The sequence below is a fragment of the Teleopsis dalmanni genome, chromosome 1 (genome assembly GCF_002237135.1).
Source record: "Teleopsis dalmanni isolate 2A chromosome 1, ASM223713v2, whole genome shotgun sequence".
NCBI classification, from domain to species: Eukaryota; Metazoa; Arthropoda; class Insecta; order Diptera; family Diopsidae; genus Teleopsis; species Teleopsis dalmanni.
In genome coordinates, this window is record NC_051846.1 from 148,978,164 (window position 1) to 148,996,266 (window position 18,103).

The 18,103-nt window shown below is 25.8% G+C and overlaps 2 protein-coding genes across 2 annotated transcripts in view; both read right to left on the bottom strand.

Annotated features, from left to right (window-relative positions):
• Positions 1 to 3,146, bottom strand: part of LOC119666421 (GTPase-activating Rap/Ran-GAP domain-like protein 3) — a 13,027-nt gene extending 9,881 nt beyond the window's left edge. Inside the window, exon 1 of the mRNA XM_038075700.1 lies at positions 3,138 to 3,146. Within this exon, the coding sequence (XP_037931628.1) occupies positions 3,138 to 3,146 (9 nt within the window). The remainder of the gene's footprint in view (positions 1 to 3,137) is intronic.
• A 4,472-nt stretch (positions 3,147 to 7,618) lies between these two features.
• Positions 7,619 to 13,548, bottom strand: LOC119669299 (GTPase-activating Rap/Ran-GAP domain-like protein 3; the record flags this gene model as incomplete). Its single annotated transcript, XM_038079140.1, is given in 5 exon segments — positions 7,619 to 9,128; positions 11,925 to 12,070; positions 12,148 to 12,631; positions 12,710 to 13,022; positions 13,396 to 13,548. Coding segments are annotated over 5 exon segments (2,094 nt in total), but the record flags the coding sequence as incomplete, so codon positions are not given.
• Positions 13,549 to 18,103: the final 4,555 nt, after the last annotated feature.

Genomic DNA, 18,103 nt, shown 5'->3' on the forward strand with positions numbered 1-18,103 from the left:
ATTTTTTTACTGTGATTACTTAAAGTAAAGAAATTGTTATATACTATATACATATATATATATGTATGTATAATTATAATCCTTATGGCAAAGCATAGAGCGCAGGTCCTTAGAATTGTTTGTAAATGTAAATAGAAAGTATCTTTTAGTATTTCTAGTCAAGCATCAGTTCTTTTTATGATATATGAACGGACCAATTGCCGATATTAATTATGATTTTATTAAGTTTATTTTGCTTTGTTTAAATTTTTTAATTAATTTTTTAATTAATGTAAAAAAAATAAAATTTGTACTTAGCTTAAAGCGACACTTAATAAACTTTTTGTTTGACTCTTTGCATGCAAAGAGATATAAATTTTGTATTTTTTATAGACGTTACAACTGAAAAGTTTTTGATTAATTCTAACGATCCACTAGGGTCCATTATACTATCGTAAAAAACTCAGAAATCAACTTGAATTTTCTTAAAGTGCTGCTCAAGGAGTAGTATTGAAGGTGGCTAAGTTCTATGAAAAGTCCTCTATCATGATAAACCGTCGTTACGCACTCTAAACCTCTAAGTCTCTATCATGTTAAACGGTCGCAGTTCTACAATGGTTCCTTGAACGGCTGTAAGTCTGCATATCATTGATGGGAATCTCCATGAAATTGCTAGACTTTTCGTAAATAAAATGGAACCAACTTGAGTACAGATATCGTATTCTAATCAAGATTAACTTAAAGGCTGTTGTGATTGCCGAAGCTTTAAGAAATTTTTATCTCATGAAAAAATCATATTATATGAGAAGGTTTCGGGAACGATTGGCTCTTATTGGAAGCACTTATTGACGTGAGTGTATGTGACATCTTTCAGTTATGGAAGAACATTCGAGTTCAGTCTTTTCATATATTCTTGTTAATTACAGAAAGTTTGAGTTTTGTTAAAAGCTTCTACTCTTGAATAGATCACTCAAACTTTATTAGCAATCGATATATTAGAAACACATGACAACTGGCCATATCTTCAACGACCACTATAATAAATATATTGTGTAGAGAACATATAGTATATCATCTATTTTCATTATACCTTTTCATAGCAATTAGAAAAAAAAGGAAAAATAAATCTTCCAGCCAATTTATTCGTTCCTTACATAGGCTGTGTCAAAATACTTTTAGGAAAAAGGATTATAGACTTGATTCGAAATTACATACGAGGCAGTAAATCTCTTATTGAAAACAAGTCCTTAACGTAGACAAATCAAACCTTTTTTGGAAAATGATTACTTTTATAACCTTGGCCTGGGGATATGGGAAGATTGCATTAGGATGAAAGCTTATGCTTTAAAATATCTGCAACATAAAGAGAAACTAATAGTCTTAATACAGCAATGTTAAGACGCTTGGAGGACTTTTTTTAATTCCAATGGACACAAATGGAGATCTATATTTTAAAATTTCTTTTTCTTTTGGATTGGTAATATAGTCCAACCAAAAATTTTTAATTTCAGAAGGCTATGATGATTCGGAAAATGATAGAATAACATGCTTTATTTTTAACAATGAGACATATTGTCATTAGACCTCCAAAATTTAACAAGTTCATTGCGGGGCATTCATGGTCAAGGTTATTTTAGCTAATTTAGTTGTTGTAAATTGAATATTAATTTTTAAATAAAGGGCACAATTAAATTTTTGATAATTTTTGACAAATTTTGACAATTCAATTGATGCGAAGCCACATTCAACATTGGTTCTTTTTTGTATTAGCTTTTTAGATCACATACCAAATTTATACCATATAAGCACCTAATTACTGGATTCAAGTGTTCAGTTATTAGGATAATTTAAATATAATCGACGTAATCACTGGATTAAAGTGGATTATCACTGGCTCAAGAATATGGTTGACGCTTTCAATTAAGCTTTCGCTTCAGCTAACATAAGAACTGAATTTAAATCTCACCCATTCGCAATTCACCCTCACTCCCTAATTCCCCGAACCTCATTCAATCATTACACATCCACATCCTAACCAGTATATTCGTCGTGGAATTCCTTACATGCTATCTGCTTTATAGATATCTATGGGCTACTACAACAAGAAGAGAACCTAATTCAATTGCGATATAAGTGAAAGCATGGATTCCTTCACAAAAAGATGATTGGAAAGCATTATTTATTGGGAAGATAACTAAAGATAAATTATAAAAAATAAAGTCGGACAACAGATAAATAATAGATGTATATAATAGAAATTTTTATAAAAAAAAAATTTAATAAGTGTAAAGTTGAATATAAATTTAAATAAATGTTAAAAAAACATTAAGAAATTTTGCGTACTTTTTTGGATTAACCACATATATTTTTTTAATGATATGTTTATAAATTTTTTTGTAATAAAAATATATTAAGAAACAAGGATAAGAGCGTAACCCATGTAGGTTAAAAAAATTATTTAAATAATTAAATATGAGAAATAATTCCAAGATCACTTACAATCGGTAATACTCGAAACAGAAATATCTGAATAAATTATTATTAGAAAAAAGTAAAACATTCATTTTATTATCTAAAAATATAAATAATATATAAGTGAATCTATTTGAATGATTTTAAAAAACGACCTGTTTGCTTTCACATTCAGAAACATCTACAATATGTACTTATGAAGCGCACATTTGTATATAAACATAATTATGTTGTTGGCAACATTAGTTATATTGCTGGCAACATCAGTTATATTGTTGGCATCATTAATTATATTGCTGGCAACATTAATTATGTTGTTGGCAACATTAGTTATATTGCTGGCAACATTAGTTATGTTGTTGGCAACATTAGTTATATTGCTGGCAACATTAATTGTGTGCGTCATTTTTGTGATGCGATTTGTTGACGAAGTAATTCTACAAACGGCCATGCAAGCTCATAAGCTGTCAATAGCTTTCATACAAGCTGCATTGGCTTAATAATAATACCGTTTTTTGTTTGTTTTTTATTTATTCATTGATGCGATGCCACAAATTATTTTTTTAGTAATTTTTTAGCACTCAAGATTGATCAAGTATTTAGAAACATATGTATTTGATTATATATAAATAAATAAAATTTAATATTTCATATAAAATAATAGAAAATAATTGTTTTAAACTCACCAGCAACATTTTGTATTTGTCAACAGCTTGAAGCTTTCATACGTTAAGCGAGAGTTGCAAGCAAATAAAAAAAATTATTTTTTCCAAAGATACACTTAGTTAGCAAAGACACTATTTTTCAACACATTAAATATAGAGATATATACTTTATATATATATGTATATTTTTTATAATAAAACACAATTATTTATCAAAACACAAAAATAAATAAAACATAAACTCAATATAAACTAAACTCATGAATAACACATTTGATGTAGAATTTAAAAAACGGGACTTCGCCACGACGCGTTAGAGAGAATCGTACAAACCCGGTTAAGCTTCTCTACTCCGCACTGCCTTAGTCACAACTAAAATTTTATTTTTGCATAAACAATTTTTTGCTGAATTCGATCCAGTAACGGCATTCGAAGATAGAACATTAATAAAGCTGAGCTGACACTCGAATCATATTTTGCAGTCACTGCAAAATTAATTATAAATAATTGAAAATAATTATTATACATAATTTATTATATTCAGCTGAGGGATTTCGTAGCAATTGCCATTATAGGTATATAACCATACTATATAATGTTTTAGGTTTATAAGTCTTTCAAAAAAAACTATTATATTATTATTAAATAAATATTTTATGTATTATTACATTATGATAATGTGAAGATAATGTAAAGATAATGGAAAGATAATCCTTTGGATTTTCCGGAACTTTTACACAGAATTTTGAATCTGATTGAGATCTTCAACATATATTATATAGTAATAGCATAAGTAATATAATTGTATAACACATACAAATTTTTTTGTGTGGTGAGGAGGTGGATTATATTATGCACCGTCAAATCGATAGTCGTTAGAATAGTGTGTGCCCGATTTCCTAACATATACACACATGTAGTATGTACACATGTAGATCATTCTAAAATACCCCCACTTCGGAGAGACATCGACATTTATGTTGACGTTTAAAATTATGATCTGACTTATGATCTGCGTCCGAGATTTCTGCTTCTCGTTTATAAATTCAGAAAAATAATTTGGGAATTTGGTTGATATAACCAGAGTTCAATTAAATATCTGCTCAAAATATTCCTAATCGACGCATCATGTTGGTTCAACCATACCACATGTTGGTATGGTTGTTTAGTTTTATGTAGCTGTTGTAGGGCATAGTTTTTCGATTTCGATCAAAACGACAAATCATCAAGGTCTACTTTCGAAGAGTATGTATGCAAAGCTTCAAATAAATAGCTCAAAAACTATCAGAGTACAGGGATAGGGCTAAATGAACTCAAATTACTAAGCTGATCAAGAATATATATACTTTATGGTGTCTATGACGTTTTCTTCAATGTGTTATAAAAATCTAGACAATTGAATATATTTCATTTTTACAGTTCCTTGCATAAAGGAAAAAAAATTATTATTTATAGGATAACTGAAAAAAATTAATTTTTAATTGGGAATAAATTTTAATAACAATTTAAAATAATTAATTCAATAAAAAATTATATATAATGGAGGTAATAGAAATTAAGTCCATAACTACTTGGTCCGGTAGCAATTGAATTTAAATTGCTATAGATTTAAGTATTTTTAAATACTTAAAAAAATATTCATTAGTTTTATGTTATACACTATATTAATATTATTTTTAAATAAAACATTTACTTATTCATTTAAATAAAATATATTTTTATTTGATCAAGTTTACCACAAAAGTTTATTATATTTATTTTTGAATATATATAAATATTTGTTTAGAGTTTGATTTTTCTGTATTTATATAAAGTTTTTCACCTTATTTAGTTTATAGAAATAAATACATATAATTCGAGTTTCATCATATTAAAAAATATCTAATTTTTATTTAAAACATAATTATATAGTTAAATTTTTGTTAAAAACTTAATTTCATTTATATTCTTTCTATTAGATTATTTTATATATCAAATGATTATAATTATTAAGTAGAAAATAATTTCAAAATTATTTATATATAATAATATATAAAAATTTAATAGCATATATAAGATTTTAGTATAAATAATTTAAACTAAATTTAAAATTATTAGAAGGTACAGAAATGATTTTTTTTTGTAAATTCGAATTAAAATAGCTTTGCTAGAGGCATTTTTATTTTGATTTCATATAAACCTTTATGATAGTTAATATATTAACTATTAACTATATTAATATATATTATTAACTACTTTTTTTTATTAATATGACTTTTATATATTAAATAGTAGCTTACGTAGCAGTTAGTTGACTTCATTTATATATACTTCAATAAAGAAAATTATACATAAAAAAAATATATTTAAATAAGATATATATAAAATATATATATATATATATACATATATTTAATATTTAAATATGTTTAAATAAGTTGCATGTATATAATATTTATATATATATAAATAAATATATATAAATAAATATATTAATATATATAAATAAAATATATATATATATAAATATAATAAACTATAATTATATATATATATAAACATATATATAATAATTTCAATAAAAGAAATTATACTTAAAAAATAAATTTAAATTAAGATATATATAATAATATATATATTATATATAATTACATATATTTTGTATATTTTAAATAGGTTTAAATAAGTTGGAATGATATATATTATATAATTAAATAATATATATATATATATATATATATATTTAAAATATATATAAATATACTTCAATAAAGAAAATTATACATAAAAAAAACATATATTTAAATAAGATATATATAAAACATATATATATATATACATACATTTTATATATTTAAATATGTTTAAATAAGTTGCATGTATATATAAATAAATATATATAAAATAAACATATATATAAATATATTTCAATAAAGAAAATTATACTTAAAAAATAAATTTAAATTAAGATATATATAATAATATATATCATATATATATAAATATCTATACAGTATTGTATATTAATAGTTTAATAAGTTGAGTATAATCATTTATATATATTAAATAAATATTATATATATATATATAATATATTAAATATAATTAAATAACTTCAATAAGAAATGTATACATAAAAAAACATATATTTAAATAAGATATATATAAAACATATAATATTATACATACATTTATATATTTAAATATGTTAAAATAAGTTGCATGTATATATAAATAAATATATAATAAAATAAACATATAATAAATATATTCAATAAAGAAATTTTAATACTTAAATAATAAATTTTAATAAGGATATATATAAATATATATATAAATATATATATATATCTATATACATATATTGTATAGTTTAAAATATGTTAATAAGTTGAATGTATATATATTTATAAGAATAAAATAAATATATATATATATAATATTATATATATGATAGTAAAATATATATAATTACTTCAATAAAGAAATTATACATTAAAAAAAACATATATTTAAATAAGATATATATAAAACATATATATATATATATACATACATTTTATATATTTAAATATGTTTAAATAAGTTGCATGTATATATAAATAAATATATATAAAATAAACATATATATAAATATATTTCAATAAAGAAAATTATACTTATAAAATATATTTAAATAAGATATATATATACATATATATTTATATATATACTTAAATATGCGTAAATAAGTTATATATATATATAAATATATATAGGTATGTATAATTTTAAGTTTATTATGTATTTTATCAATTAAAGTTTTGTTAATTAAAATCAATAGTATATTAAAGTTTAGTTCAATATATTTTTATTATGAAATTTATAGTAAATAAATTAAATAATAAGCTTAATAAATAATTTATTTATGAAAAATGATTTTGTAGGAAGAAATTACTTAATTCTTTTAGTAATAATTAAAATAATTACTAAATTCTTATTTAATGATTTATTAAATTCTGGCTAATTAAATAAATTGTATTTTAGTAGGATAATTCTATGGTTAATATCAGAAAACTGAAATAATATTTATTAAATAGAAAAGCCTTGTTTATTAATTTTAATTTTTAAAAAATTTTTAATTTTAATTGATAAGTGCCAGATTATTCCATTTTTATGTCCATTATGTTTTTTGTTATTAAAAGCTAATAGTGTAAAAATAACCTCAATATCTTAGCTAAGAATCAAAAACGGAAAAAAATTAAAATAAATAATTAAATAGATATTTCAAAGATAAATAAAGGTATCAAGAAGTTATTTTGTTTATTAGATACAATTAAATCTTAATGCTTTTTTTAATGTATTTCAATATGCCATCTATGTAATGTTATATTTGTAAATATATATGTATGTAATATTTTTATTTATTATTTATTAAAGTTTAATTTTTTATTTAAATATATATATTTCTCTCTGTCTATTTTAATTTTCTTTATATATTGTATTTTTGAAATACTTCTCATATTTTATAGAATATTTTTTAATATCAACGTTGCATAAAATATCAAATAATGTAACTTTCATATATAAAACAGAATCCTGTTTACCACAATTTGAATTGTCCTTTCGACATATGTGTACACCCTACACTTTAGGTACATGCATGCTTAGCTTTTCAGATTGGCCAGCATTTGAAAATTTGTATTTTGATGAATGTCTAATTATTTAATATTATTTTTTTTTAATTTAAATGTTATTTTACTTTATATTAAAAGTTTTCTATTCAATTTTGTCTTGTTTGATTTTCTTGAAACCTGCGCAGTTCCTGTTTCAGCAACACACTGAAATCTATTTGTTGTTGTGTAGCCAAGTCCTCAGTTTCATTCTCATTCGCATCCGCATCCGCATCCTCATCTTGAAGCATCAATATCTCTAAACGTCTCTCATCTTCTTCATTGAATTTATTGTCTTCAAAATCTCTAATTTCAATTGATTTGCGCCTTTCCCTATATTTTGGCTGTGAGCCCTGTGTTATGTTTCTATATTGATTTGTTTGTCATTCCTGGAGTACAGCTTCACTAACCTGACTAAGAGGTAATTGTACATCAATAGATTTCTGTTTCATGGTAAGGCCATGAGAACTCAATGGTATCTGCGACTGTGTGCTGGTATTGAATGAGTGCATGTGGAATTGAGAGTGTGCACCGGTTAGTTTAGTCAGTGGTATACGATATACGCGTAGTGGCTTGCAACGATCCGGTGAGCTTGAGTAACCCTCAGTGCTGTTGCCGTTATTGTGATTATTGTTGTTGCCGCTATTGAAGAGACTACGATATTTAGAATTACGTTTCGTTGGAGACATTGGGGAGTGTTGATTACATTTGGTGTTGTTGGTATTATTTCTGGGGGAGTTCGGTGGTACACTTGTTTGTAGTTGTATAGTTTGTTGATCCAATATGGAATTACTACGTAGAGCAGTGTTATTTGACTGATATGAGTCGCCACAGGAATTACTTTTGGCTATAAATGGCTTCTCTTCCATTATATTACTTGTTTTTTGCAAGGAACGCGCTCGTTGTATTTGTGGCAATTGTCCTGTTGCATTTGGTATTTCTAGTAAATTGGTTAGTTCATGTTCTGGATTTATTGGTATATCTTTGCTGGTCATATTACTGCAAACACTGGACAAATCACCATAATTGTCCCGTGTCAGCTCTTCGCTAGATGAAGTTTCACTTGGTGTTGTGACTAGACGACGTTCTGGTGTGAGTTCATTGATTTGCAGTCCCTTTATATTTAACTCTTTTGAGCGTATCTCAGGTGCCGTGCTGACAAAGAATATATCTCTTTTCGATGTGATCATTTGCAATTCTGGCATTATTGCTGTGTCTACTAAATTACCATTAACAAGTAGTCGTATTTCCATTGAGTCCGAGGTAAAACCCAGTATATAGGGAAATGCACACACAACTGATGTTGGCGAAGTATTCCAATGAAAATCAAATTCGCTTGTGGTGCCATCCTTTTGATTCAGTTTTTGGAAGTGGCAAGTATCTGTAATTCAGAGTTATAGAATAATTTAATGGATGTATGGTAAATTGATTTTTAATATTAGTTATTAATAATACATATATTATATAAATTTATATATTTTAACATTATTAAAGTCCTATGAAATTTATATGAAAGTAAAGAATAATAATCCTGATGATTACTATAAACGTTAGTTGACGTATTAATAAAATATAAAATAAAATAAAATAAAAACATATAAAGATTGTGATTACTTCTTAATTAAAAATTTGCTATTATGTCTTAACAAACATAGTATTAGAAATAATTTTAAATAATAATTTTGAGATATTTCGAACAATATTCAATTAATTCCAAGACCACTGAAGATGGGTATTTGACAATACTCGAAACAGCTGTATGGTCTGCCAAAAATTAAATTAATTAATAAAATAATAAAATTTTGCTGTTGTGATTTAATACTGTTCGAAATACCTCTCTATGGAATATATTTAAATTTTATAATAAAATACGTTAGAGCTTATTTAGCAAATTAAAATAAATAAATTTTTTAATATAAATATAAATAAATATAATAATATAGTATATAAAAATATTTAAATATAATATAATAAAATAATATAAAAATCCTTTATAAAATATAATTACTTTATAAAATATAAATATATAAGGTTTTTAAACAATATTTTAAAAAAACTATTTTATTATATTTGATATAAAGAACTCGTTATTTACCTTTCACATTGATACTAATATTATTTTTATTAATTCTTTCATTTAATATTGTATATATTTGTTTTTTTTATTATAAATATTCATTTAATTTGTATTAAGTTCTTTTAATATTTTTTTTTATATATTGACTTCTTTCTTTAATCTAATACAATTATTTACATTAAATTCCTTTTAATACTTTTATAATGAAAATGTTTTGTGAATAGATAAAAATATTACGCTATAGTTTTATATTTTTCATTAATTTTGTATAATAATTTTGAATATTTATTATTTTTTCATTTCTTTATTTTAATTTTACATAAAATTTTTTTTATTTTTAAAATTATTATATATGTTTTTAAAAGATTTATTTTTATTTAATGTCATTATAATCATATTCGTTTGCTAATTATTGTTACTCTTAAAAAAATAAATAATTTATTATGAAATAATTGATTATAAAAAATATAAATAAAATATTCAAGAAAAATATAAAACATTAAAATAAATATATAAAAATAAAAATATAGAAAATAATATATAACTTTTAAAGTCAATTATGAAGAAAGAGGACTATTTTACAAATAAAAAGGTTTTTGAATATTATTTACTTAAAAAATTGCTTTTATTTATTTTTTTTTATTTGTTACTATAACGTATAAATTTTATTTAATTTTTATTTTTAAGTTTTGAATTTTTTTCTAGACCCAGTTTTTACAAAAAGGTGACCTGTAGCCGGATATAATATATATAAAAAATATTTTATTTTTATATATTAATATATATAATTGTAAGTGACAATTTTTCAATAAAAACGATTTTTTTATTTTTTAAATGAAAACTTTATTAGTACTTTGCACGATGCAAGCTTAACTTCTACTGACTAAAAAAAGGTTTTACCTGCTTAGCGCAGCAAGTTCTTTTTTGTTCAATTTAATGATGTTGGGAGAGAGCTTAATGTCACTTGTATATAATATATATAATACATATAATATATATATTATATATTAAAACATTTATATATTATTATTCACTAACTAAATTTATTAAATTTCAATTTCCATTATTGCGGATTAATTTATTTTATTAACTATTTATTTTTTTTTTATTTATTATTTTTTTGTTTATTATAATTTTATTCTTTTCATTAAATTGAATTTTAACGTCTGTTTTGACGAAAGAAACTAAATTCTTAATATAAACTATTGTTTTTAATGGAGAGGTATTTTTATTACATTATTTAAATAAAATTTTTTATTTTATTAATTATAATTGAAAAGTTTTGACAGTAGTGCATTATAACAATGAAATTTCTATATATTTATAATTAGTTACATTTTTTTTAAGGTCAGAGTCAAGTCTAAATATTTTAAATATTTTATTTTTATATTTAATATATATTTATATATAATATATATTTTATATATAACTTCAGTTATGACGGAAGTGAGTATTATTTAATATATTATTTAAAAGAAAATTATTAATAACAAATAAATAAAAAATTTTTTTTATCACATTTCACTATTCCCGAAACCTTTGCATTAAATACAACAGTTTCTACTAAATAAAATAATCACAACTGTAGTAACTGAGGTTAAAATCAAATTTAATATCGAATTATAATGGAATTAAAGATAAATAAAAAAAACAAAAGGCTCTGACTCTATACACTTATTTATGAATTTTATGGGTTATATTTATCAATAACTTAGATTTATTTTATATAATATTATTTATTACTGTTTATTTGTAATTATTATTTCCTATAGCTTTTTATACATTATTTATATATATTATTTATTTATATATACTTTGTTTTATTTATTCATTAGTTTTATTTAACTTTTATTTCAATTTGCATCCTTTATTATGTTTTAATTTTTTATATCATATATATTTAATTATTTTTTAATGTTCTTGGATTTTAAATTATATTTTTTAATTATTTTTTTATAATATTTTTGATTATTATTTAAAATAACATAAATGTGTACTAGAGTTTTAAAATAAATTTTTTGAAAATATGTATTTTGTATATAATAATTTTTCTTAAAACATACTTTTATATATATCTTCTGAGACTGGTTCTCTACTTACGATTATAGCACAGCAGTAGTTCAGTTTCTAGGCCGTCACATAGTTCAATTGCATCTGTAAGCTGTGCTTGACTTCTTTTTGATGGTTCCACTTCGTGTAAACGTGTAATTGTACCAGTTTGATCACAGATAACTTCATAATGATACCTGAAGCAAACAGAAAAGCAACAAAAGGATTCATTTTTATTATTAAACAATTCGAAATGGAATTGTTCTCCACTTGCCTATATCCAACACAAATAAAACCACCAGCATTTGTATTTGTTGGTCCTTCTAATGGCGTAATAATCGACGGCGATTCACTCAGCTGTATTTCCTTTTGAAAAATGAAACCTTCAGCTGTTTCTGTATCGTTTTCCGAACACCACGAAGCCCATGCAGCCGTATGTTTCCATTGGAATAACTGCAACTTTTTGCCAACAGCGACCACTAAGCGTAAATGACCACCATTGACACGCGAGCTAGCAAACAAATGACAACCGCGTGTCCTGTCAATGCGGCGATCCTTCACCTCCGCCCGACTGCGACACTTGAATGACTCCTCTGCACATTTTGGTTGAAACTCACGCAAACGAAAAACATGTACACGATGCGAATCGCGGTTGGTGACTGAGCCGCCACGTATCAAAACCAAACCATGCTCCTCCAAAACATTCAACTGCCGCACATAAAAAGTCTTGTCAAAAATAAGCTGATGTGATTGATCTTCTGCGGAACATAAAAATACAAATAAAATGTATGAATTGCAGTTAGCTTAGCTTAGCTGTAACCTGTAATTTAATTTACCTTTCATCAGGAAGGTGCCATCATCAGTTGCAATAAACAAACATTCATCACTGCTGCCAAAGGAATCACCAGCCAGCGTACCTCTGTGCGGAAATGTGGGGTAAAATATATCAGGGCCCCAAGGTGGGTTTTTAAATATAGTACAAGGACTCGCTGAAGCAATGCTAGTGGGTGCATCACCGCGTACAATGGCTTCCAGCTTAAGTGCTTGTCCAATGCGTACAAATTCTATTTGCCTTGCGTCCTCCTTCAGCTTTGATGTTCTTGGCACGTCGTAGAGCACTTCAGAGAAGGCGCGTCTATTTAGCATGTTCTGCAAATGAAATTGTTAGTTAACATAAACTTTTACTATTGTTCTATTTCAATTACAAACAGGACTCTTAATTACTTTCGTGTGGTGTGGCAATTGTGGCAAATGTGGCAAATGTGGCAAATATTCTAACACGCCCACACACAAAATTCGTGTGCATTGATATTCACGGGATTGCACAATAATTGTTTACCAACATTTACATTTTGGCTGTTGGGTTAATAGACGCTTAAATATGCACTTCCCTGCATTGAGTTTTGTGTACTGCATGTACTGCATGCACTGCCATAAAAGCAATGCAACTGCATCGCATGCACCACAAATGCCAGAGTACAATGTGCAATGCTTTCAAACCTTCTATGTTGACTGAACTTACCAATTTGCTGTCGCCCACGTAGTCCTCATGTAAATCCTTAATCAACATTTCCAAAGTTCTTTCACGTTTTTGCGAAAATGTTGGCGTTTGAAATGTTGCCTTTTCAGCATTTATCAATTTTACTAGCAAAAATTCACGGAACATTGAGATGTCCTGCGAAATAAAATTGGATAAGAAGGTAAGCACAAATTCAATTGAGATTTATCATGAAGAATTCATTGTGGGACATATACATATTGTGTACATATAGAGGATTGCATGCTAGTACAATGAAAGGTCCTTGCAGACATCTTCTTCAATGATATTATGCTAATGGAGATTGACAGGGAAAGGGGTCAGTTTAGTTGGGCCACATATTGGGTTATATCAACACATTATTTACTGTTGTACATTATTATTAATATTATATGTATTGTTGTTGTATAACATTATATAAATTTGGAAAATATTATTAAATGATGGCAGAAACCTCTTTTGAAAACTACATTTTGTTGAGTGAAATAGATTTTATACTATGACAAATCAAGTAGTAATCAATGGCAAATACATAAAAAGGATGTTATTAAAAATACTAATTTAAGTTTTTGGATCCTTATCTCACAGTACAGTTGGGTATTATTTTTTTGAAAATGTTTGAAACTTTTTAAAAAAATGCATTATTATTTATTATTTTGGTCTCCAGGGTAATATAAACTGGTACTGCCAGGGACACATCTAGGGAGGCACCAGAGCGGGCTAAACTGTCAGCTTTTTCGTTCCTCACGATGTTTCTATGTGCAGGAACTCCGGTGAGGGTGATATCAGCCAACCAATTTAGCTCGTCGATTGCTTTTCTATATTCCTTTAATATATTTGATTTTATTATGAAAGATTCATGGACTTTAATTGCTGCCTGGCTGTCAATAAAAATAGCAACACTACATCTGTCCTCGATGTGGCTTGCAATTTGCCAACAGGCTTCTCTAATTGCTAGGATTTCAGCCTAAAAAAACGTAGCCTCATTAGGTAACCTAGGAGAGTTATTTATGTTTTCAGATGGTACGAAGATTCCTGCTCCTGCCCCTCAGTTCATTTTCAAGCCATCTGTATATATTGAAATATCGTAGTTTGCTTCGAAATTTTTCCTTTTCCACTGATTTCTTGTAGGGAATATTGTCTAAAAATTCCATTTGAAGTCTATGCACGGATTCAGATAATCCGATGTCATCCTATACATTTGTATTTAGATTTTACCAGCTTACAGACTCGAACAATTAAACGCATTTATTTAAAAATGTTGGCATGCGTTTAATTGTTCGGGTCTGTAAGCTGATAAGAATCTAAATACAAACAAAAATTTAAACAGACGATAAACTACATCATGTCATCCTATACAGACAGATTGGAACTGTACATAGAATTCGACTACGACTACTTAGAATCCTGCTACTTTTAGTCTTATAGCGCTATTGCAAACTATGTTTTTGATATGAAGATCGATAGGTATCACGTTTAGGGCGTCCGAGGGAGTCGTCCCAAAAGGTCCTGTGACACCTAGGTGTGGTTAGTGCCTGGATTGTTTTTAGATAAAATGCTTAATGGACTTTATTTTTGTTTATAATCAATCATTAATGTATTAATGATGCATTAATAATAAATGATGCATACTTATTATTATTAACACTACTTCGATTAATATTACTTCGATTCATTTCGGCTGAAGTTCTAACCTCTCCTGTGCTACGTGCCTGCTATAAATGATAATGCTGATATCCTTACATATCGTAATGTACTTTGTTTTTAAACATATGTAAGGGGTATATGTTAAATAGTTCAATTGAATAGGATGAATAGAACTGCATAGGATGACACTCTTTACAATGTTGATATTACCACACTGTAACCATAGTTATCCTAAAAATAGCTGATTTACGTCTATTTGGAAGCGTTTATATTTCAATTTATTAAAAAAAATTTTCTTCAGATATTTGATGGCAGTAGTGTGTTTGCACAATGTTTAAACTATTATTAGAGCCCAGAGGTTCTTTAAAGAAGAATCATTTTTTATACTTGAAATCCCGGTATGTTATAATAAATCTAGTAATGCCGCAAAACATTATAATGGAGCAGTGTTGCAAAATGCTATATTTCACCTGCGGTTGAAGTGGTTTAAAAAATTTGAATACTAATCAAACAAAATCCACACTGCAATGAAAGAGACTAATGGGGGAACATTTCAAAATAAATTCATCCATATTTGATGAGCCACCCAATATGTAAAATGAGTTTATAAACTTCAAAAAAAAAGGAACAGAATAGATTGATGTTTAAAAAAGCAGGTTCGATACAGTGAAGGAGTTGCTGTGTGTTATTTCGTTTAATATTGTGAAAGCAATTTTCAAAGTAAATTGCAAGGCACCGGATTTTTATCTTAAAATCCTCACTAAACAATACGACTGTTGCATCATTTATTCCTTCAAAAATTTTTCTGTGATCAGAACCATGTTTATTTGACAGAATGACGATTTCTGGATTCTCCACAATATCTACAAATAAATAAATATATGCACATATGTTATTTTAGATTTAGCCCACTTTACACTATAGTTGCCCATGATTAAAAATTTTTGTATTTGTCCGAGAAATTAATTTTATTCTTTAAGTAAGAAGTTCTGAAGAAGTCGATAGAAGTGCCATAATAAGGCACTTCTCTAGCTAACTTGAATGACACAAAAATTAGAATATCAATTGATATTGCATGTACTTACAAGGTCTGATCAGTTATATATCAAATATTTCATTGCTGTAAAATTACTTCATTGCAAAGGCTATAGATTGTAATTTAGAATGTAGCTGTGATATGTTTCAAAATATTTGAAAATTAAATGATTTTCTAAAAATTCTACTAAAAATACTTTAGTTGATGTTGAGTTAGTTCTAGCTGATAGTTTTTACTAACGCAGAAGTTTCTCTTTGATACAAACTGTCTCGTTTTGATATCATACACCTAGCCATGAATCAACTTTTAAAACCGATATGTTTAGTTGATAAAGGAGTTTATTTTCTGGAGATTTCTGCTTGAGATGATGACAAGAATTATTATTATTACTTTTTAAACTTTGATAAAAAACTATTGTCGTGATATCGCCAAACAACCGGTATTGCGGCCAGAAGAGCCCTATTGTATCACTCAAACTTTAATAGTGAAATATTTTAACATAATTTTGCCAAGTTGCTTAAGTTCTAATAGACTATTAACTGATTGTTTTTATAAGGACGTCTAATAGGGAAGTTAAAGATTGCTGATAAAAATTCCAAAAACTATTCATTCTGGTCTATGTTGCATCTTTCCATTATGCTTTGGTATGACTAGTCTATATTTAAACATTTTACTTGCTTAAGATTGATCGGTTCTTTCAAATATCCATTATATGTTATGTATTAGATTATACATTTATGTGAAAGCCGGTCAAGCAGTTATATATTATAGTCAAGAAGTAGCAGTGGTTAAGTTAAGCAATCAAGTAGAAGTAGTGCGGTGAAGCAGTTTTATAGTCAAGCAGTAGTGGTAGTAGTAGTTAAATCATGAGGCAGCAGTCGGCAGTTAAAGAGTACTATACTTGTAATTATTAACCTTGATAAAGTCTTTTAAATTGTATATATTAATTGGAGCTTGTCTTTTACATTTCTACATTTTAAAATCCATTAGTTGTAATTGAATTGATTATTATATATCTACTAAGTGAGCTTTGTTTTATTTTACTACTACAGTATTGCTAATTAATATTATAAATTATTTAATTTATTAAAAATGAGTAAAAACTGCATAATACTTTAAAATATCTAATTATAATCGATTTTTAAATTCAAATATTTAACAAAACTTCCTAGAATTTGGTGTTGAATTCTTCTTATAAAGAAATAATGATAATTATTTTTATTCTAATTTATTATTTTTGTTTTTATTATTTTTATTTTTTGCAAAAAAATATTATTTAATAAGAAACGACTTTTTTATTTTAAAAATTTGTCCAGAGAATTATGAATTAAAACCAATTTCAATTTTTTCCATCTAACCAATAATATCCATTTAAATTTTGTAATAAATTTATTTATGGTAGAAGAGTAAAACTGAAATAATTTAATTTGTTATCTATCTAACACATATAACCTAACCAAGATTATAGTAATTTGTTGTGTAAAGTTGAAAATTGAGCACTGACAACTTCATAAAGACTTGAGTGCTTGGAAGATGGATTGGCTCTATAATTCAGTGTAACTTTCCTAACCAGTTCAAATGTAAATAATCTCTTTGCGGTTGTGGATTGCAAAGTGCAATCCATAATAAACTCTCATTGAATTACTAGAACTTTTCTATTTGACTTTAAGTCGTCTTATTAAAAGGAAATTTGATTTTATCCTCTAAGTTGTTATCAGTACATAAGCAATTTGTGCTTTAGCTACTTATATCAAAACCACAAATGGAAGCAAATATCTATTGCAGAAATGCACTTTAATGCAATATTTAGTTATAAATAATATAAATAATATTAATAGAAGACGTAATTATGAGTCTAAAGTTGTAAAGCCTACAATAATATCCTATAATAGATTTTTTCTACAAAAAGCCACTCATACGCTACGTGTTCGCTTAATAAAGGCTTTTACTTGGCTTTCATTAACGCTTGAGGAAACATATCAAGTAGCGAGTTGTAATTTCATTTGCCTT